The sequence below is a fragment of the Gymnogyps californianus genome, chromosome 4 (genome assembly GCF_018139145.2).
Source record: "Gymnogyps californianus isolate 813 chromosome 4, ASM1813914v2, whole genome shotgun sequence".
In the NCBI taxonomy this organism is placed as follows: Eukaryota; Metazoa; Chordata; class Aves; order Accipitriformes; family Cathartidae; genus Gymnogyps; species Gymnogyps californianus.
Window position 1 is genome coordinate 49,854,474 of NC_059474.1, and position 22,511 is coordinate 49,876,984.

A 22,511-nucleotide genomic window follows, 5' to 3' on the forward strand; every position below is an offset into this window, starting at 1 on the left:
TTCCCATAGATTTGAAAATGGGTTTTGAACTGGGAAAATCACAGTATCCTCCTCTTCTAAAAGATTTATTTCCTTGTCAACTGCAGTTTTCTACTGATGTAGTCTAAAGTCATCCTCCTTGGTCTGTATAGAGGCATTGATATGGAGAGCGTGCGCTTGCAGACTTGCTGTTCCCAGCCGTTGCCCCAGGGTTTCTTTACAACCAAAAGGTGGAAATGGCAACATGAAGAAACAGTCTGATTCCTAGCCAAGTTTTTAGTCCTTTCCTCCTTTAGGTTAGTTAAGCCCTCAGCTTGTGGGCCCCTTGCTCCATTTGGTCCCACTGAACTGGGGTCTCTACCATGTGTCTAAGTAGTTCTTACTTTGAAAGGGCAATCTTATTACAAAGAATATTAATGTTATTTGATAAGTCCTTATTATACACATTGAGCTACCTGTTCTCTTCCTTTCAAGCTTCAAGATCACTCCCAAAAAGTGCTAACAAATGTATTAGGAGTTCCTTAAAATTATTTTAACATGAAGAAGCAAATATACTCAATTCCGTTACTGGTTTAATGCAGATCAAGATAATATTCTCACCTCATTCCCAAAGGCCTCGAAAGGAATAATGCAATTCCGTGCTGGCATCCATACAGATAAAAGGTTGTATAATTGCATTATATGGAAACTGCTGCAAGCAGCTCCTCTTTTCCCTTTCATTTAGAAACATTTTGAAGACACTAATGCTGGGGGGAGGGGGGCTTAACATCTGAGCACTGGGAAATTTTTTCTTAGCTGTGTGCTCTTCCAGAGTATTTCTGAGAACTGTGGTTTTGTTTTGGGGAGATGAAAAGCTGGAAGAACTGGTAGAAGGTTTAGAAAGACCTGGCATAAAGTGGTTAATTTGCATTCCTGAAATTCTTGTGTTGTCTGGAAGGAATCGGTTGATAATTTCTTTCAGGCTGAGGTTTTTGTTGGGCAGGACCGGATTTGTTCAGATATAGATGTTACTGTTCAAACTTACATTGGAGAGCAGAAGCTAGATATGTGATGGGCCCAGCTGGATGATACTGCAGCAGCCTTTGTCCGTCTAAGTTCAAACTACCCTCAAAAAACTCCTTGACACCATCAGCTGGCTGGTTGCATGGTGGGGTCTTGTTTGGAGACCAGTTACATGTTCTGTTTCATCAAGTGCTAAGTCTGACAGTACCTCAATAGAGAGAAAAGATTAACTGTATTTGAACCACTCATTGGGATCTCTGTAGGTATGACATATCCTTGAGCACAAATTCTCCTCAGGAGTTGAAGACACTTTGCTTGCTTATTTGCATATTTCAGTAGATACAAAACTAGACAAATACTAACTGCCAGATGCAGATAAAGAAAATAGCCTTCCAAAAGATAGAGAGGATTGGATTCGAACTGCTGGTTGTTCTCACAGCCTTTATGACTGTTCCTCAGGCTGGTGCCTCCATTCTCGTACTTGGGCATGTGCTAAACTTGTAAGTTAGAGTTCCACTTCCTATTGCAACAAAAAAGTATAGTTTTTGTGGGGGTGGAGGAGGCATTATGATTGTTTTTCTTACTTTTTTTCTTCTCAGATGAGATTTCTTTTGCTACAGCCATCTTTTTAACCTTGGTGTACACTGCCTCTGCTTAGTGAACAGCTTTAGGATCACAGCTCTTCAAAACAGATATCTTTTAGATTATACTAGATGTCCCCTGGAACTTGGAAATGGGAAATGAATTGGATTTTCCGTGTCTTGGAACTGTTGACCCATGCTTTAGATCAATGCAGACTCTGGCTGAGTCTTCCTCTTTTCTCTTTCCCACGTTTAGTGTGTAGTACTGAACAGCTAACCCAGCTCACTATTCACATCTCTCTAGTTATCATGAATGGGAAAGTGAACAAATCCCAGTTAGTGTAAATGTTCTTGCTTCTTGGTATCCTCACCTGCTGAGAGACATTTAACTTTCCTCTGTGATATGGCAAATTAAGTACTTAGTATTTTTTCCCTCAGTAATTTGCATAAAGAAGCACAAAGCGTATTCAGATTTTCTGGTTAACGAGATACTACTCTGAGAGCACCTAGTGTGTTCTTCACTACTGAGTAGCCCGCACATCTTGCCACAGATTTGAGGCTTCTCTGTCTAAAAGGAAGAGGATTTCAGAGGACTCTTTGAAGGACTGTACTGATAAGGAGACTGACATCCCTATCTTAAGTTGAAATGTATCGTATTGTTTTAGCTTTTAACCCAGTAGTCTGCAGTACTTAAAGTGCCACTCTGAATTACAGGGAAGGTTGGTATCTTCTGCTGTATTTTCCTTGGCAGGTTGATTGCTCAGTCTAAACTTGAGGCTGTTGGATTCCTTCTTAAATTAGCTTTCTACCAAACTTACTTTGTGTTATTCAGAATCAGTCAATATTAGCACACTTTTCATAAGGCACATGAAAAAACTGTTGCTGCAGTTGTTGGTTTAAAAAAAACCCCAAACCTTTGCCAGATGACTCGTGACCAGGTAGCATTCTTGTGCCGACTTACTTAGGTTAGGGTGAACACCTTCATTTTTTTAGTCTTGCGTACCAGAGAATAAGAGGGTTGCTCAGGGTAATGTTGCATGCAAATCCGGAGACCACCCGCTGTTCCTAAACACAGGGATTTCAAGTAATTTGTAACCAGGAGAGACTTTGAATGAAGTTTGCCAGAAATCTAGTAGGAACTAGAAACATAAAAGAGTCCCTCGTATTGGTCAACCAATTCAGCTTTTTGAATCAACATAGCCTAGGAGTTTCTAATCCCTCTGGTGATAGTGGTCTGCCTTCTAATTTTAGTCTCTTTCAGTTTGCGGTTACTTGTAAAGCACAATAGACCAGTGGAAAAAAAAAAAATCTGCATTTTAAAATAGTTTTTGAAGAACAGCGTAGGCATGAGTCATACCTGTCCCTGCAGGCCGTAAAAAAGCTGTCGACAGTTAGCTGGGAAGAAGTGTATTTAAACTTTGTTCTTGCCAATTTAAATCACTTTATTCAAAAGCATGAATGAGGTTGTAGTATTCCATTAAGACTGTTTTTATCAAATTTTAATGAGGAAATATATTTATACAAGCAGCAAATGAGTTCTTCCCAGAGTTTTCTTTTTAATCAAATATTCCTAAACATTATCTATGATTTTACAAGGGACAAAAGTGAACATTTTCAAATCTTGTCCCAAGGGGGAATTCAGCTAACAACCGGGACTGTATTTAAGTAACTGCATAGAGATTATAATTTAGGTTGATAAGCGAATGATCTGGTCAGTGGCTTGTAGCACGTTTTGTTGGAGGGAGATAGTAAAATGGGGATTATTCAGATCTGGCCAGTTTTCAAGGTGCTAGTTTGTTCTGCGTATGGAATTAGGCTAAAGGGAAGAGACCACATGATGTGCGAAGCTCGCGTTGAAGGTTAAATTACAAGGAACCTAATGGTAGTCTGTGCTTCGATTTTTGCCAACTTTCTGATCAGAAAACTGAGACTTGTGCTAAATGCCAGACTGCAGACCGGTGCTCTCATCCTCCTCCCTCCCACTTCCCTTTCCCACTTCCATTCAGTCCCTCCCTGTCACATCAGCAGGCCCACGGCGTACAGCAGGATTTCTTTTTCCACTTCTGTGAGAAAGATTGGCATACATAAACCAGTTTGGCCTGATTGTATATTAGAGATGGAATATGATACTAAAAGGAAAGTGGGCAAAAAAAGCCCTAGAGATTTGTCAGAACATCGCTGGCATCACTTTAGCAATGTTATAGCTAATAACATGCTTTAGCAGTTGCTTTCAGCAAAAGAGAAGCAATAGGAATTAGGACGTACATTTGCACAGGCTTTATTGCAGCATATTTAATCCCTCTTCTCGTGTACTAATTTTGAATAATAGTTTGTAATATTTTGCATCTTTCTAGAATATTAAAATCGTTTAAGATGCAAAGAATAAACTTCCCCATACAGCCAACCACATTGGTGACTTGGACTATTCCTAGATGTTTTGGTTTGTAGTATTTCATTGGTTTCATTTTTTTGGTAAATCAGTAACATTAGATGGGCTACGTTTCCTTCAGTAATTGGATTTGTGAAATACTAAGAGTCTCCATAACATTACAAACTTTAAAACCATGGTTGCCATCTAATTTTGTGGTTACAAGTGAATGGAACAGCAAGCCAAAAATATCTGAAATCTCTAATTTGCTCCATCCTGTCTATAAAGAAAGAAATTGTAAGTTTCAAACCCCAGGAATTTAGATAACTGACTTGCTATTTATCCCACAGTGAATGGATTGGTTTAGGGAGCGCATCAGTTGCATCACACTGAACTGGCAAGTTGACAGAAGTTTTGGAGAAATGGTTAAATATGTGATGTCTGAGGTTATGTAAAGGTTGCAATATGCAGTTTTCCTTGAGGGTAGAAACAGGGGTTTTTGACTTGTAATTTTTTAATTCAGGTATAGATATTATAGCTTGATAAAGGCAGCATAAGCTTTTACTGAACAAAATGGTTTCCCAAAAGAAGCTTAGACACAACAGTGGACAGGCCATTTTTTTTTATGCTGTGGTTCTTAGGTTTCATACAGGTAGCACTGTTTGAAAATATCTCTGAAACACTGTGAAATGTGCCACCTTATTTCGTACTTTTCGCGTTCTATGACAGATCTCTGTTATAAATATCTGTTCTGGGCTCGAATGTATTAGAGGTATCTATCCCTAATCTTACCTAAATAATGCTAGATTCAGTGTAAAAAAAATTATTAGCAATTCTCATCCCTCTCGTCTGGATGAGGGATTACTTACCCTAAATTATGCAGCGCTACGTTTCTTGTAGAGGCAGGCAAGTGTGTTGTATGGTTTCTAGACTGAAAGCACCTGTCCAGGGAAGAGTTTGTTTAGATGGGGCAGGTTTGCTGGCCTGCTCGCTCCGCCTGTAGCCCCTTTTGACATGAAATTGCACAGCATAAGGTTAATGACAGTGGGTTAGCAAGGCTTCAAAGCATCTGGTGTGACCCCGGCATGCCTGGCATTCCTTTCTGCTGTGCAAAGGTTTGGCATGGATTCCCTGCAGCCGGAAGAATGTACTGGGGAGAAACCAGCTCATGTCGTGGCTCCCCCAGGCCTCTGGAGAGGGGAGAGTTGTCATGGCAATAAATCATGAGGGTTCGTGGAAGATCAGTAAATGCCCTTCTCTGTGCTCTACCGTAGGCATGGGTTGTGGTGAGAAAAGGAAGCTGGATGAAGCAGGTATAACATGTAATTGTCCCCTTTATAACGACTGCTGTCACTTACCGGTAGGGCAGAGTGTGTGTCATGGAAAAATGACCATTTGCATGTACCAGAGACACTTTCGGCTGCGAGGAGTCTGTGTCCCACCAGGTCATAGCACTGACCAGACTGGCCTGCACCCTTCCCCTCGACTCGCCGAGCATGCTGTAGCCAAAGGCAACATGGGCAGAGCTGCATCTTCCCCGTAGTGGCTGCTTCCAGCTGCTCCGCAGATGTGGCCAAGTATGGGGGGAAAAAAGCCAAATATCCTCTATGTCCTGCAGTCCAGACACACCCCCCCTTGTTGATGCTTGGACACTGTATAGAAAAATGCTTCCCCTGAATTCCAGGGAAGAAGAAAACATGGAAGAGGATGGAAAAGGAAAGGAGTAATAAGGTGGGATAATAAGTCTTGTTAGACTGAGATGCTGTGGAGAGGGCAGGAGGGAGGAAACTAACGGGGAATTGCTGGGCCAGAAGATTGATACAGGGAGCAGAGGGCAGGGGAATGGAGGACCCTGGGGCTGGTGATTACAGAGAAGCAAGGATGAGGAAGGGATGGGGGTGTCCAGGAGCTTCATACACATTCAACAGAACAAACTCCTCTCCGAAGTTGAGATTCATGGGCCCTATCCTTCTGCTATCAGCACACTGCCTCAAACTTACTGGCACATCACGTTTCATCTTCCTCTAGTGCTGTTGCACCAAGGGTGGCATCCTGCTGTATTCCTCACCGCTGGTTACCTGCAGCGGTGGGGCATCACATAGGGGCTCAGGCTGTTCCATGCCACTGGCACACTGAACAGGGAGTCATTGTGTTGCCAGATGATGGGGGGAGAATTAAATTCCCTTGACATTATAAAATCCTTCCAGGATGCCATGCCTAAAATGTTCGCAAGTTTGTCTTTGCAAACTTGATGCATGTACACCTGTGCGTAGATGCACGTGCACAAGTGAGTAACGATGTATCTTAAATTACAACCTCAGACCCTATTTTTTTCCACAGAATCTGTGTCTTATTTAGTATGCACCATGCACAGGGCTGTCTTGGTAAGCAGCTCTTTAGGAGTAAAAGCATCTTACACCTGTCATTTCAAACTCCTTTGAATGCTTGGTTTTGTAACCTTTATACTCTCTTTAGGTAACGCAGGTAGGAAAAGAGATTTGACATTTTTAATAGTTTTTTCTTCAAATTCTTCCTAAATCCTTCTGGTATAATCTGTAATTCCAGGAATTCTTCTGTCTGTAGCCTAAAGGCTCACCACTAACCCCTTATCATTCTCATGTACCACAAATGAGGGACAGAAAGTACTTTGTAAATAGATTTCTATAGATTATGCCAGATAAATAAGCATTTCTCTTGGCAATCAAAATTAAGCTATCTCCAAAGAAAATAAAAATTGAAAACTTAACAGAAAACAGGCAGTAGATACCAGTGCTCTATTTGTATTCAGTGCTTTTTGGAAAGCCTTCCGAGTCCAAGCAGACTTTTTCTTTTCTGTACAAAGGTGATTTCCCAACCTGCTTATATTTGAGTGAAAACAGTTTGACCACTGGTGTTCCAAGGCAGAAATGCACGCTTCACCAATTTGGAAACATTCTTGTCAATATAAACAAAACCAACTCAGCTCTGTGGTTGACATACTGAAAAAAGGAACTGATCCCTATTAGGGTTTTGAGGGTTTTTTGGTATTGTGGTCATCATCTGTTGATCAGCAAGAAGGGGTTGTGCTTTGTGTGCCTGTGGTAGGATTTAAGAACAGTCTCAAGTGCATGGTTTTCTAACTCTATGTCACGGGCAGAATCTGTGAAATGACTATAATTGGAATATACGATAAAATTACTAAAAACGGAGCGCGGGGGTGGTATTTTAAAAAGCAACTATATAAGCGCCCAAAGAGTAAGGCGTGGACTGCTATCTTTGTATTGCCCCAAACTGAATACCCTGTGCCCAAGTGGCGTCTGGCTGCTGGCGTGGCAGCCGCTGCCCTTGGCTTCAGTGGTGTATAAGGATATCCGGGAGAAGAGCGGGCCAAGGGAGGAACCTGGATGGGATGCGCAGTGCCAGCTTCCTCCAGAGAGCAAGCGTGGGTGCCAGCGGGTTGCAGGGGCTGTTCAGCGGGGCAGGGTGACACCAGGCCGGCTGGCCGCAGCAACCTGTGCGGTGCCGCTCGGGCTTGCGCATGATGTAGCACGCAAGGTCATCTCTTCGGGAAATTTAGGAATGTACTTGGTCTCTGAAGCAACTGCTGCTGTGTCTCAGAAGCACAGCTCTGTTCAATGTGAACTTGAGTGATTAGCACAGCTATTACTGCATCTATAAATAGAATTCATCTTACAATATATTAAGTTTAATGATATAATAAATAGATTACAGTTAACTTTAATAGGAGCACAATGAATGGAGACGCAGTTCTTATGAAGATCTGCTGCCATTAGTGAATGTTTTGCAAGATGCGTTATATGTAATACCTTCTTCCTTTGAAAAATGAATAATGTAACAATAGAAACAAATGTTTTGTAGAAACAAAACACAAAAAAGCAACTCATAATGTTTCTGTTGCACGGAAAGCACTCAAGTATGTGAAAGTGCAGGTTGCATTAGCAACCTTAACTCTGCTCCTTATCAACATAAATTATGAAAAATGTTTATTATATGATAATATTGCTAGTTTTAAAACAAACCATACAAGATTTCTCTGTAGGAAACTTGCATGTGGTTACTGTCACAGGGAATTAAAAGCAACGTGAAGCCTAGCTCCACTGATATTTTTTTTTCTTTTATCTTTTCTCTAACAAGAAAAAAAAATGCTTTGGGAAGAAAATGTTTGGGTTTTTTTTTCAGTGAAATAATATATAGTTCTAGTGAGACAAGCTCCCTGGAGTTTTAACATGATATGTTTAAGGAAGGTTGACATTATACCCCCTGCCTATGGTTCACCTTGTTGTGCTTGTTTTATGGTAAAACTTTAATATTTGAGTGTCCATTTCCATTTGACAGAGACTTAACCATGTTTTTCAATGCAAATAAGTCGCTCTGTGGTAATAATACAGCCCCCTGGGTTGGGAGGACAAAGCCTAAAACCCAGTTCCTTGCCACTTCACCTAAGGCTGTAGTTTGGCAAGCATTTAAGGTAGCTCTTCTGGGGGCTTGGGGAAGTTAAAAAGGAGAGCAGTGTACCTCTTGCTGTGCTGGCACAGACATCTGTGTGGCCATGCAGTGAGGGAGATGGGGAATCTGACCTGGCTGAAAAATAGCCCAGCAAAAAAGTGTCCCTCTGTCAGTTGCCACCTCGGTTGACCACACAGCCGTACAACAAAGGCTGTGGTGGCACACCTGAGAAGGTGACGCAAGCATAGAAATGAATGGCCAAGGGCAGCCTCGGGTGCAAGGACTGCCTTTTTTTTTTTTTTTTTCCCTCCCCAGTGGCTGTGCTGGCTTAAATGCACATCAAACTATAGCTGAGAGAGTGATGCCTCTAGGTGTAAATAATAGGCTTATGCTCTCTGCGTGGGACACTCGGGTCACAGTTCCTCATACCTTTTCCTCAGGGGTGTAGCTGGCTCAAGAAGTTTGTGCCCTGCCTGTGAATTGCTCATTTGCTTCTGCTGGCTCAGTTGTTTGTGAAAGCATGATGGAAAATTAAACCAGTAACTGGTTCTAAAAAAAAAAAAAAAAAAAACAACCCAAAGGAAAAAACTTAAAACTATTTCTCCTCACCCCACATCAGTTAATGACTCTGGTTCACAGAGCATTTCTACAGATGTTTGTTCCTGCAGAAATAAGGGTGAGAGCCATTCAGGGATGGGAATGAGCAGGTGAGACTGGGACATTTTTAAGCATGTGTTGCCACCAAGAAACAGTGTGTGGAACTGTCCCCTTCATAAATGGGTGTATGACAGCTTTGGCTGTACTCCTTTAAAATAACCTAAGCATCAAAGCATATGTTGCAAGTTCTGTGCCCAACTACAGGCAACCAACAAGGAGGACAGGAAGTACGACCTTCAGAGGGGAGTTCTGCTCTGCTGGAGACACGGTGATGCCGTATTACATTAAGCCTGTCTTTGCAATCTCCCTGCTTTTAAAACGTAATTTGAAGTTTATTCTAAATATCCAACGCTGAACTCTGTTACATACACTTCATGTATACATCCTTTTCAAAGCTATTTTTGCAGCCATTAACTAGCACACCTTTTGAATCCTATCACAATATCTTTAAAACTTAATATTTTTCTAAAGGCAAATGTTAAAAGGAAATGGTTTATGGGAAATCTCTGCTACAGATATATACCTTTTAAAACGGTATTTATAATGAAAGTTCATACTATTCTAATAAAATCAGGATTTATTAATAAATATTAATCTGATTTTTCAGTTGCTATGTATGCTGTTTCATTCCCTGCAAAAACAAAACTTACGGGCTATTTACAATTTTGTTTAACTACAGTACCTTACTTTGCATGGAAATAAAGAATAATAATGTGGGAAATTTCAGTTTGAAAGCAGTCTTCAAAATGCTTTGCCAAGAAACATTATACAATTAGTAAAACAATTCAGTAGTACCTATTATACTTTGTAATATGTATTCTCCACTCCATTTAAGTAAGCTTTAGAAGACTTCATGCAATTTACTGTAGTGCCTCTGTCTGTCCTTCCTCCCATAATAGAGTTCCTGTTGCTTTCCCTACTTCATCCCAAACCTCAAGTTCATCATTACTGCAAAAATGTGTCATTGATCAGTAAGCTACTGATCAGTGCACATTGCAATGTGCAGGATTGTGTTTGACTGGTACTACACGAGATCATAAGCTTAAATTTCGTTCTGTAACTATGTTGAGGCAAACATGCTGGAGTGGACCTCTCTAAGCCTGCTGCAGGCATTATAAATAAATTGAGTAGAAATTCCTCCATCTAAACTGCTTCCAGGGAGCCAAGTTACACTTGTTCTTCCTTCATACTCGGAGCATAGCAGCTGTTGGTCACAAACTGGTGCACTTAAATTAATTTCTTCAAGTCTGTTCTGTTGCATCGATACTAATTGTATATTCTACGCAAACACATGGTTACACCTGTGTGATAACGTGGATCGTATGCTGTGCCCTTGAACTTTGCCTGTTATCCAAATATCACTTTTCCTTAATTGGTCAGTGTCCTAAAACTTTGTCTCGCCCTGCCCACAGGTATGGAATTTACCCATAAAATCACTCCAGCTCGGCACCTAGGACGCACACTAATAAATCTCAAATTAGTGACAGCCTTAAGGTTATTGCCTAGCCCAAACTGAACCAGGAGAAACCATGAGAACATGGGATTTGCAATATCCCAGTGGGTCACTTGTTTCATTCATAATACATTCAAAAAGAAAAAGATCTGACAATAATAGCAGTGCCCTTTTGTAGAGGAAAGGCCTGCCGTGAATTACTTTGAAACATGTTGAACACTTGCTATCGTATGGGATTTTTTTTCTCCTCTTCTAAGACCTTATACAAGTCGGACTCTAGCATCTGCCTTTCTCGTTGACTGAATGGGGAATTTAGGCTTTTAAATGTAGGTGTGCTAAGCTAAGCTGTAGTTAAATATCTAAAGCAGATGGCAGAAGTACCTCTCTATGGGGCCAAATTCTTGCCTGAATGGGAGCATTTGGCAAATTAAATGAAGTATGTGGTCGGATGAAGAGGTCAAATATAGAAGACAAAGCGCTGGCTGCTGCAGCTGCCCAAACTAGATTACCAAGCAGAAGGGAAGTGTTTAAAACCTAAGCGGGTCCAAATTTGAGAAAGGGAAAAATAACTAAGCGTGACTGTCCTTCCTGGGTCGTCTTTGCTGTCTCCAGGGTAAATCTTGCGCAGCTAAGGATTTGGCCCCACTTGATTAGGGTGTTTGGTTTCCTGGGTGGAAAAAAACACAATCCTATTAGACAACACACAAAAATCCCTCTGAAATGTTTCTAAAGGAGTCAGTCTGCTAAATGTCTGCTAAATGTGCAGAGTACACAGAATCCCTTCTGGCACTGTCTTGAATGATGCATTTACCAATATTAATGGAGATACCAAACCATATTGCTCCACAGTTCCTCCTGCACACATTATGCTTCTAACGCACATATGTGTATGTGAAATGCCAATTACGGTTTTTGCATTCCATGGTTTAAGCACCAGTGTACTTCCAAAATGCTGACTGGCCATTACCACGGCCAGACCATCCTGTGGTCTCTCCACTCAAAAATGTTTCTCCAACCAAAAAAAGAAAAATGTTGTTTCTTTGGTCTGTTGCACTGTAATCTCTGTTCTTCTGGGGATTATATAGCTCTGCGGGTGATTTCTGTAATTCATTCTAGTCTTTCATTAGAAGTAATAGACGGTCTTAATTACAGCATGCCACATGACAAACTGGTAAAGGTGCTAGAAATGTTGCCAACAGGAAAAGAATTGGATGGTGTGAATTTTTATTAATTAAGAGCTGGCAGTACTGACGGGAAATAAGATTGGACTTGTGTCCACTGGAAACTATGTAATTTTGGTGTAGACATTTTTCTAAATGTCATGAATTGTATGCTGTTTGTGGTTTTAAAAACTTGAAAAATTATCTTCAGCTTAAACAAAATAAAGCCAACCTTTGAAGTTTAATATATATCAAATAGGGAAAGAAACATGGCAACTTTTGATTTTTCTTTTAACATTGCTTTATAGTCTTCCTCAATGTACCTTAATTTGTGATGAGCATTTACTTTATATCATTAAGTAAGTATTCTTAGAGCATATTAAGTTACTGCAATAAATATTATTGCAAATGTCAGTAGAGATGTAAATGAATGCATCATCTCTGCTACTTGCTGTCGGGCTCTCAAAAGCATCTGAGGGGTCGGGGTCCTATTCCTCCACCGTTGTATTTTCCAGGAAGGTGCAGAGTGAAGCTGTGTGACCTGCAGCGCTGCTCAGTCTTCCCGGGTTGGGCAGTTCCCCGCTACTTTTGCAAAGCCTTAAGTAATTTCTTACAATTGAGAGCGTGGTGTATTCATGATGCTAAACTTTTCCGAGGACCCAGGAGTTCTCAAAGTCAAGGGAGAGAGAGAAAGCCCTTTCTAGACAGTAATTTAGAGCAGGAGCCTAACAGTAGGTGCCCTTAGCCTCTGGTGGAGCGTGTTCCTCTCCACTGACTACAGAGAGCCCAGGCTGTGGTTAGGCATTTTGGGGAAGAGCAGACACCCAACTAGAGTAGTCTTGCAACTACCCAGAGACTATCAAACTTAATTTGAGGTAGAGAGGATGATTCTTTATTCGTAGAGAATTGAAAGTGGTACCACTAAAGAGAAAAATACTAAATAAGCGAGAGCCAGAGCCATATCCATATGCAATTTTTGTCTCTTGCTCTGAGAAAGGCAGACTGCTAGATGAAAGATGGTCACCGTTCAAATGTCAAAATCTGTCTGTAGTATCTGTATCTAAAACTAGGAAAAAACCCAAACGTTTTGTGCAGGATAAATACCTGATCTACCAAGTTTTCTACCACTAGCAAATGATTGTTGGGGTTACTACATGGGTCCTGACTGAGGCAAAGAGATTAGCAGTTAAGTTGGTGGGTTTTTATATCTGCCAATCATTATCAAAAGGGAAGGAATCAGCAATAGTAGTACTCCAAAAGAGAGGAAAATAGTAATTTCTAATTACTATTCAACTCATTGACTGCTTACTCCGAAGCACATCTTTTGTTCAAAAGATAAATCTAGTTATGCTGTCAGGTTACACTTGCCTTTGGGCTGGGGGAGAGGCTGATCCCTGAGGATTTCCTACTAGTGCCCACTGTGATGCTGGAGGAAGAGTAGCCGCCGTCCCCCCTCTGCATCGAGTGCACTCACAGACCGGAGAAGGGGAAGAGATAGCTGTGAACATTACAGGGCATTATGCATGCATGTATATGAAGTACTTCTAAATCCCCACAGCGATAACGTTCAAGTTCTTTCTTACTCTGATGATTTGGGTATTAATTTGTTTCCTGTGATTATTTAATGTGTATATGCAGCCTATGGTTTTTTCCTTCCCCTTTGCATGTGATGTGCTAGCAAAGGAAGACAGTAATAGTCTCCCAGGATATGTACAGCTCTGTTCATATCTGAGGTATGAAGTCAACTCAAGACCATTTTGTTCTCATAAAATATACAGCACTGCAGTTTAATGGATAATGGCATAAATGCCAAGATTTGATGGGCAGAACCATTTTCACTGGGAGATGAAAAAAACTACCAGGACTCAGTGTCGGATGGGAGATATGTAAAACCGTATAGAAGCAGGATCTTGTGTGCTATGGGGGTAGTGATTTTGCCTTACCTGAGTGTGCTAACACCTGGCACACTTAGCTGTTATAAAGTAATAATACATATGAGATTTTATTTAAAGTACTAATAAGGAAGCTGACGCATTTTACAGAAAGTAATTCCACTCCTTTAGATGTGTGTTCTTTTTTCTACTTTTTTTGTACTGCTTTGGGTGATAAGAAAAAGATGGTTTCCCCTCAGGTCAACAGGAACTGACTACGTGTTTGCTTCTGTTTGAGTGCATCCGTCTAGAGGGCTGCTGAGCATCTCCAGTTCCTGCTGCACCTGGGGAAAATTATAGGGGAACGTTGCAGCTTCAGATCATGTTCTGGGTATGCTCTGCTCTGTTCTGCTCTGAACTTGGGCAGAAAACTTTGTGGGAGGGGGAAAAAAAAAACCAAGGAAAAATTGCAGAAGCTGGAGTCTCTTCTTTGAGTTGTCTGTATAGAAACTAAAAAAAAAAAAAAGCTGCCTAGCTGCTGTGCTGGTTGCAGATATCTGTCTGAGAGCCCAACCATATGTCAGGAACTTCGGTGCCCTTGAATCGAACCATAAGGATGAATTGAACAGATTTGTTGCTGTGCACAGAGTAGGAAACGACCGAAAAAGGAGCGTTCTTTAGCAAGTAATTACCTAGGGCTTTCCTTATGCTTTCACTGAAATATAGGTGAGAATCCTTCATAGGATTTGAAGACCAAGCTAAGATGGCTTGGTGTCGCCTGAGGGCTGTCTTTTAACAGAGAGGGGAGCGTGTGTGCGCGCTGGCTGCTCCAGGTGCGCGGGGAAGGCTGCCTGCGTTCTGGGGAAACCCTGGACCTGCTCCTGCGTTTTACAGCTTCACCGCTGCTATGCTGTGAATTACTATTTTAATGTATATTACATAATTGTTGGATTCGGGTCTTTCAACTCCTGAATCCTCAAACCCCGTTTATTCTATTGTTTAGCCAATAGAGGGTATTTCAGCATCTTTTTCCCTGGCAAAACTGTAGTGTATTTCAAATTATTGTAAAATTAACCGCACTTTTGAAGGACTAATTTGCGTCCGTCCACGGAATGCAATCATGTACGAGTCCAGCCAGGCTCGCCGAGGGCGACGGTGTAATTCTAATTAGTGGAAATGAGCCTGTTTTGCTCCCGCTTGGAAAACCGTGAAGTGCGTGGCACTGGGGGAATAGAGCGAGGGTTGGGGGGCAGGCCCCCGGCCTCCGAGGCGGTTTGGGGGAAGAGGAAAAAAAAAAAAAAAGCGGGGAAATAACCCCAACCCCCGCAGCGCTATTATTTTTTTCTTTTTTCCCCCCCTCTCTTCCCGGGGTGGGGGCGGTTTCCCGCCGCCGGGGCCCGCGGGCTCCCTCCCGGCCGCGCAGCCCGCAGTGCCGCGCCGCCGCTGCGGAGGCGGGCGGGGAGGGAGGGACGGGGCGGGCGCGGGGGGCGGGAGGAGGGAGGAAGGCAGGCAGGCAGGCCGGCGGGCAGGCAGGCAGGGGGAGCCGGGCTCCGCGCGGCGCAGGCAGGGCAGGGCCGAGGCGAGCCGGGCCGGGCCGAGCCGCGCCGCCGCCGCCGCCGCCCGCCGTGCCCGAGCATGTCGGCGCGGGAGGCGGTGACCTACCTGCCGGAGAAGGGGCTGTACTGCCAGCGCCTGCCCGGCCGCCGGGCCCGCGGGGCGCCGCAGCCGCGCAAGGGGAAGCGCGCCGACACCATGGGTTTCTACGGCACCCTCAAGATGATCTTTTACAAAGTGAGTGGCCGCCCCCCCCCCCGCCCCGTTACGCGCCCGCGGAGGGAGGGAGGGAGGGAGGGGCGGGGGCCGGAGGGGCCGCGCGTCTTCCGCGCTGCCGCTCCGCGCCGCCGGTCCGCGGGCGGAAACGTGCCGCTCGGCTGTAGCTGCAGTGTGCTGCCGGGGAGACCTGCCAGCGCTTGGTGGCGGGTGGTGATGCGGAATACAGTTTGCTGCCCTCTTTTTTTTTTTTAATATATATATATATATACACACACACTGCACTCTCAATTATTTTGATAAATAAAGGTTGTCTAAAGGAGCTGTGTTTTCCTAGCGGCAGATTAAATATTTACGGGGATGTTTGCTCGGCGGTTTCTGTTTTTCGGTTACACAGATACCTTTCTGATGTCTAAATCTTGTCACTAGACCTCTCTGCTGTAGAAAAAGTTTTATCTTCTTCGTATGGTAAACGATATTTTTGACTGTGTATTCACTTAGCACCTTCTGAGATGCTGAAAGTCTGTCTGTGTGGTGAACCCCATGAGAAAGTTCCCTAAAATACCCGAAAAAAACCCCAACCAAAAGAAATGGGTGAAACCATTATTAGGCAGCGGAATAGAGAACTGCATAATGTTTTCTTTGCTAACGCAAAAGAGTAAATCACTGTAGCTGCTTATTCTACTGCAGGCTTCATGCTTCTTATTTTTAAGGTGTGCTTTTGGAAAACTGCATCTCCCTCTTATGAGAAGCAGAAGAGGAATATGATGATAATAACCTCTCAGAAAGGCAAGCTGAAAATAAAAATTTTCCTTGAACAGAAAAACCCTTTCTGAAAAGTCTGTCATCAAATACTGAAATTCATGCTCAAACATCTTATTTATGCTTCCGGTAATTTTGATGGCTCACTCGTCTAGCACAGCAATAAAAGATGGTATCCATTATTTTTCAGTGATGCTTACAACTGGTTTTCTTGGGGGAAGCGCGGGGGGCTGCTCTTCCTGGGGCGTGGGGAAGCGGCAAGGGTGAGGTTGGTGGTTCGGCAGCGCGCGGGGCGGTTCTGGCTGGATGCGTGTCTGGTGAAATGCTGTGGAGTGTCCCATGTGAGGCATGGGCAAGAAAACAGAGCTACAAGGCAAGCTCTTCTGGTTGTGTTGTAGCTGTTACTGTAAAAACGAGACTAGTTAACCTTAGTTAGCTTTCCTTTGTAATCACTAATGAAGCAAAACACAAGATCTTCAGTGACTGCTTTTAGGGAAAGCCATACAGGTATTTTAAAAGTAAAAAAAAAAAACCACCAAAATCACAACAAAAGTATATGGACCATAAGCTTTAGAGAATCCTGTTGTTTTTTTCGTGTTTTGTTTTTAGGTAGGTAGACTGATAAAGTAAATGGTTAAATAACCATGTTGTAACATAACATTAAAAAAGATCAAATCAGTCCTGTAAGAAACATACCAACTTTTAAACTGTCTCTTAAATACGAAATTTTGAAAAAAGGGAGCAAATGGTCAAACTAAAGTCTGACTTGTAATACAAGTAGTTTATGTATTTTGCAGCTCACAGTTGTAAACAGCAGTAAGCATTATTCTGCTGGCTAAAGTGTTTTGGTGTATCACATCTTAAAAAAAGAAAACCAACAAAAAACTCAGAAATTGCATTTGGCATACATATGTCTCATTGAATCCAAAAGCCGGTGGTTAAAGATTACCCACATATGTAGAAAGTAATCTTTATTTGTCTGACTGGATAAATATGGCTTTCACTGGTTTCCATCTCTTTGGTAGTTCTTGCAAACTGGCTTCCCCTTTTAGCAGCTGCCCTGCTCATTATTTGGTTTTGATCATATCTAATTGCGGGTGACATTCAAGACCGAGGTTTAGCGTTTTTCATCCTTACTCTTCTTGTAAAAATGTTGGTTAATCTGTCAGTTTTACTGCAGTTTTAGAAATGTTTTCAATGTACAACTTTAAAATAAAAGGGCAGACAAAAGAAAAAATAGATTTGATTTTTTTTTTTTTTTTTAGGCCCTAAAATGACTATTTGGTTTATAATGCAGACAGGCTACCTAAAATTTAACCATTTCCATGAGAGGCTTAGCAATGAACCTGAACACAAAGAATGAAGGTCTTTCCCTCCCCTCCCAGGAGAACAGAGAGCGAACAGTTTAGTAAATAAACCAACACAGAGTTCTGCACACTTTTTCACATTTGAAATTTGGAAATTAAAAGAATGTAATTCCAATACATTTCAGACCCTAAAACAGCAGTAATATATACATGCACTGTATAAAACATGTATCAAGTATTGTTGAAGCTAGAAACTAAAATGTTGCTTTAAATCATCTTGTGAGCGTCAACTTTCTTGAAATTCGATATTGAAGTAAAAAGTAGAAATGGGTTAATTTTACAGAAGTGCACGTAAGTAAGGCTGGTCATGTAACTAAATCCGTGTTGTTACTCTTTTTCCCTCACCTTGCAGATGAAGAGAAAGTTGGACCATGGCTCCGAGGTCCGTTCTTTCTCTCTGGGAAAGAAACCCTGCAAAGTCTCAGAATACACAAGGTAATTAAATGCAATAACAGATCACTGGATCCCGATTCTTGCGTATATCCTGTCTTTCCAATTGCTAAGCCTGATTCATCGTTCCTCTTAATGTTAGAGCGCTGTAAAGCAAAGAAGGGGTGGTATCAGCATTCGTATATTGCTTAGCTAATTTAAATTACTTGAACTGAAGATGAGTTTTAATGAAGTAGCCAGACTTGCATTTCTTCAGTTGAGGTTTGTGTTTCGTTCTAAATATAGCATGCCCATTTACGTAGAGACTTTTTGAGGGCTGAAGCATTCCTGGGAATAAAATCATTCCGATTTTTAAAAAAAGACATCATGATAAACCCTAAGACTATTACAAACTGTGATCAAATGTATCACTTTGCTATGGTAACAGGAATGAGAGAATGGAAATTTATGTAGGCAGAGCAGACCATCTGATCTTAACAGGAACACACACGTACTTGTTATCCACAACATGAAAGTATTACGGGTTCTAGTCTGCTTCCTTACTACTCCTAAATGGTACCAGATTGCACAAATAACTGCTGCTGTTCCGGTCAGATGCTTTGTGGAGTAAAGCACTCCTAAACGTGAGAAGCAGTGGTAGAGCAGGGCCCTGGATGCATGCCTTGCAACTGCAGTTCTTACTGTATAGTTGCCATAACAATTGTGCTCGGATGTTACGCTGCTTCCCATCCTGTTTGAATTTACACCATTTTATGTTTTTTCCCTGTAATAAGCATCAGCCCTCCCACAAGCATTCCGCTTGCCTCCCAAAACTGTCTGGGGATGTTATTTCTTTTGAACACGCTATAGTAGTGTTCAGTCACTGATGGATCTTTCAGAAGTAATTTGTATTTTATTTCTCTTTCTTTAAGAGGTTTATCAGGTGATGAGTGAAAAGTTAGGACAGTGTGGGGAAACAGGTTCCAGGGTTGCTTTTCAGATGTGTAAACGCTGCAGTAGAGAAAAAGAGGCGATGTCTTGTTGCTGAGAAGCACGAGTTGCAGCTTCCACATCCCCCCTCAAGTCAAGTTGGTAGCTTCTCCAGGTTTCTAAATCAGTCTAATGGAAGAACACTCTTGTTGGCCACCAGTTCTTCGAGTGACATACCGTTCTCTGCACTCCCAGAAGAGTAAACAGTTCAGCAACAAAGAGAGTACACTTTTTGTCAAGTGTATCTGTCAGATTCAGAGGATCCGCTGGACTTGTCCAGCTTCCACAGAAACGTGACTGGCTGTTTCAGGGGAATGAAAACATACAAGAAAAATAAAGCACGAACAAAAATCTTGTGGTTTCATCTCAGGTCAAAGGAAAGAGGCTTTTAGATCCTGTTTTGAATAACTGTTTTTGACTGAGAACGAGTTTACAGCAGAAGAAATTAAAGTGTAAGTGTTCTACTGGGGCAAGCTCAAGGCTACGTATTGCTCAGATCCAATATAAGCCAATTTTAAGAGCCTTAATTGACATTGCTTGGATTTTGAGTCATTATTGGCATAAAAGAATCCTTAAATAACATCCGATCCTCTCTCTTTTAAACTGTTTGATTATATTTTATTTAAATAGTATTTAGGCAAATGATGCAGTTCTTGTGCCTGCTTGTTTCCATTTTCCCGAGGATCAGACGCTCTTTAAAATTAACAGGCCTGATGAACTTTCTTTGCATATAACAGGTAAAGCCAGTAAACAAATGTCATTAAGAGGATCCTTCATCTGTGAAACAGTATTTTTATATCAGCTTCTGTTTCTGTTATTACTCAGTAAAATTAACAGTTAAAAATAAGCCTGTTCAAACCAATCTTTACTTTTCTTTACTAGTTTGAGTAAATGTTAGGACATGCTATGATTGTCCTTCAGAACAAGGAAAAGTAGAGTGAAATATTTGTAGAGTATGATGAGATAATATTAAAATGAACTTGCCTTGCATCATTTGAAGCTGTTCCTGTAGCCACTGAAAAGTCAGTAAAACCCAGAAGCTCATACCTACTAAAAAGCTGGATTTATCATACACAAAAGCAAGGAGGTTTTTGGAGTCCCACACTGTATTTAAAATTTTCATGCTTGTGCAAACACTACTGGAGTTCCAAATTTCCTGCTAGGGAATACAACTTTGATATTCTGTGAACGAAGTACTTTACATTATGTAAAAAAAAAAAAAAAAAAGAAAACCCAGTCAGCTGCATTTCTTTAGACTCCTACAATAGCAGCTTAATCCCAGCTCTTTTAAAAGCTTCATCCCATATGAATGAGCTGGTTTTTAACATGTCAGAGTGAAAAAATCAAACTGTAATTCAGAGAGCACCTTTGGCTCCTTTTCCCTCTTCACCTCACCCCCCCCCCCCCTTTAATTCCTGTGTCACTCCATCAACACACAAACTTTAAAAGAGTATTTCAAAACCCAGTTCCAAACCACTAAGCCACTAGAACTGCTTGATGCTACTAGCTCTTTGTCAACAAAATATATTAAGAGCTTAAAATAGATACTTTTTTTTTCTGTTTGGTGATGAAGCAGCACTAGCACATTTCACATACAGGTGAGACTCTGAGCTCTGGCTTCCTACATCACCAGTCAGAAGGCACAAATGCAGCCCAGAAGGAAAGGAAATACTTTGGCAAGGAAAGGAATATATAAACCTCCATCTTTATAGACAACCTGCTGGCCAGTTAACCGAGTGGTAATTTTTCAGCCTTGAAAGGTGATCCCCATTTTCCCCTTAGCTGGAGGATTAGTACTGCAGTGGTAGAAACAGGTGGATTTATGAAAGTGAGGGAACTGACCTCCTGAGTGACCAGCAGAACAATTTTTCATGTTATTGCTTTTGCATGAAGTTAAAGAGTTCAAGTAATAGTTGCAAATTCTGTACTAGGTTTTTTGTTCTGTAATAGACTTCTCAATTTTACTTCATGTTTGACGTGTGACTATCGCTTTTTTTTTGTATCGTAGTACTACGGGGCTGGTGCCATGCTCTGCCACACCTACTACTTTTGGGGACCTGAGGGCAGCCAATGGCCAGGGACAGCAACGTCGCCGCATTACATCTGTGCAGCCACCAACGGGCCTTCAGGAATGGCTGAAAATGTTTCAGGTAACCAGTGCTTAGAGAAGTAAACATCTGAAGCAGCTTACCTCCATGATTTAAGTAAAAGGTTGCTTCAGTAGAGGCAGTCCTCCTTATACATCCCAGAATGTCTCTGTCATTGATTTTGTCTACTGTTGCAAAAACAAACGGGCATCAACTTTAAGGAACTGTTGTTCCCTGTTTCAGCTAGTTACTGTAAAGGTTCACAAAAAATAACTGCTTTCTCTGGTTTCTTAATAAAATAACCCTTCTTGTTTGATGCTTTCACATTTTCTGCAAAGTCTGTCCAACATGTACGGCTACCTCCGTGACCTCAAGCTAACTTGAGACGTTTTCACATGGAGAGTAGTAAGCTTCAGTGCATGGTTTGCTTCAGTGCAGGTGTAGCACTAAATTTGTCATAAGTCTGGTGTCTTCTAAAAATAGAAAAGTTTAGCAAAAGTAGAAAGCAATAAAGGGAAACTCAATGTGTATTTTTACTGATCTTTGTGTACTGAACACAACGTCAGCCAGTACATGTGTACACAATTGAAGGGAGGGGGGAAAGAGGTTTTCTGTATCTTTCCAACAGCCTTCAGCAATGCCTAAAACTTATTCTGACAAAAGAAAAGGTGTAAAGGACAGTGCTATGGACCACTTGCACAGGTTGAAACTGAAATCTGCATGGACACCAATCTGGTAGCACCTCAGCCAATTTTGTGTACATTAATACAAACAGTTTGGGGCAGGCCGCTGCTCCTATGGAGATCTCTTTACTGTACAGTTTTGCTCTATTTTTAAGAAGCAGGAATGAGTCCTAGTCATTGATTTGAGAAATGGCAATATTATGTCTTCCTATCTTGATTAATAAACTGTTACTTCTAAAAACATTTTCAAAGGAGTAAGTAACTAATACAGGCATTGTTTCAATTACTATAACAGGCAAAGATAGAAGAGCAATATTGTAGATACAGTAGCGAGCATACAATTTTGCAGGCAGAAGCATGCTTTTGGCTTGATTCATGCTGCCACGTAATACCATTGATCTCAATCACTGTCAGTTCTGAACATTAAAATAATAATGTAGAGCTCCTTCCCTCTATTTTTACGCATTCACAATCTGCTTAAAACAGTGGAGGTTTGGAATTAAGATATTGTACACGTCATTCAGTTTCTTAAAATATTCACATTTAATTATTATGGTGTATCTTTTTTGAGACTGTTCATAGAAATATGTCTTTTTAACCCCTCAGAATCATATTTGAATGGTACTTTGTATATATGATAATGTAATACTACATTGCATTTTAACATTTTGTAATGTTAAAGCCTTTGTACTAACAAAAGCTATTTTGTTATCTACCGTGTACAATGTGTATTTTCTCACATAAGATTGCTAGTTATCAATAGTTACATATTTAAAAAAAAATCATGAAAGGCTGAGATGTTTGAGAGTGGTGCAAACATGCTTGACAGTAAAAGCAATGCTCTTGGCTGGTTGGTCAGGATAAGGAAAAGGAGTCTGTAAGCCCATGGAAATTCTGTTGTTGTAGCAAGCCTATAGTTGTTATTATTTTAGGGTCCCAAATTTGGGGTTAGTAGCGTAGAAACCA

At 41.4% G+C, this 22,511-nt stretch overlaps 1 protein-coding gene across 3 annotated transcripts in view; it reads left to right on the forward strand.

The window, feature by feature from the left end:
• FBXW7 (F-box and WD repeat domain containing 7) overlaps positions 1-22,511 on the forward strand; it is a 200,447-nt gene that overhangs the window by 151,645 nt on the left and 26,291 nt on the right. For 2 of the 3 annotated variants that reach the window (XM_050896720.1, XM_050896721.1), the window contains 2 exons: positions 17,769-17,851; positions 20,784-20,925. In XM_050896720.1, the coding sequence (XP_050752677.1) occupies positions 17,769-17,851; positions 20,784-20,925 (225 nt within the window). Of the gene's footprint in view, positions 1-9,962; positions 9,979-15,141; positions 15,309-17,768; positions 17,852-20,783; positions 20,926-22,511 lie in introns of those variants that run through there. The other variant, XM_050896722.1, reaches the window with a different exon arrangement.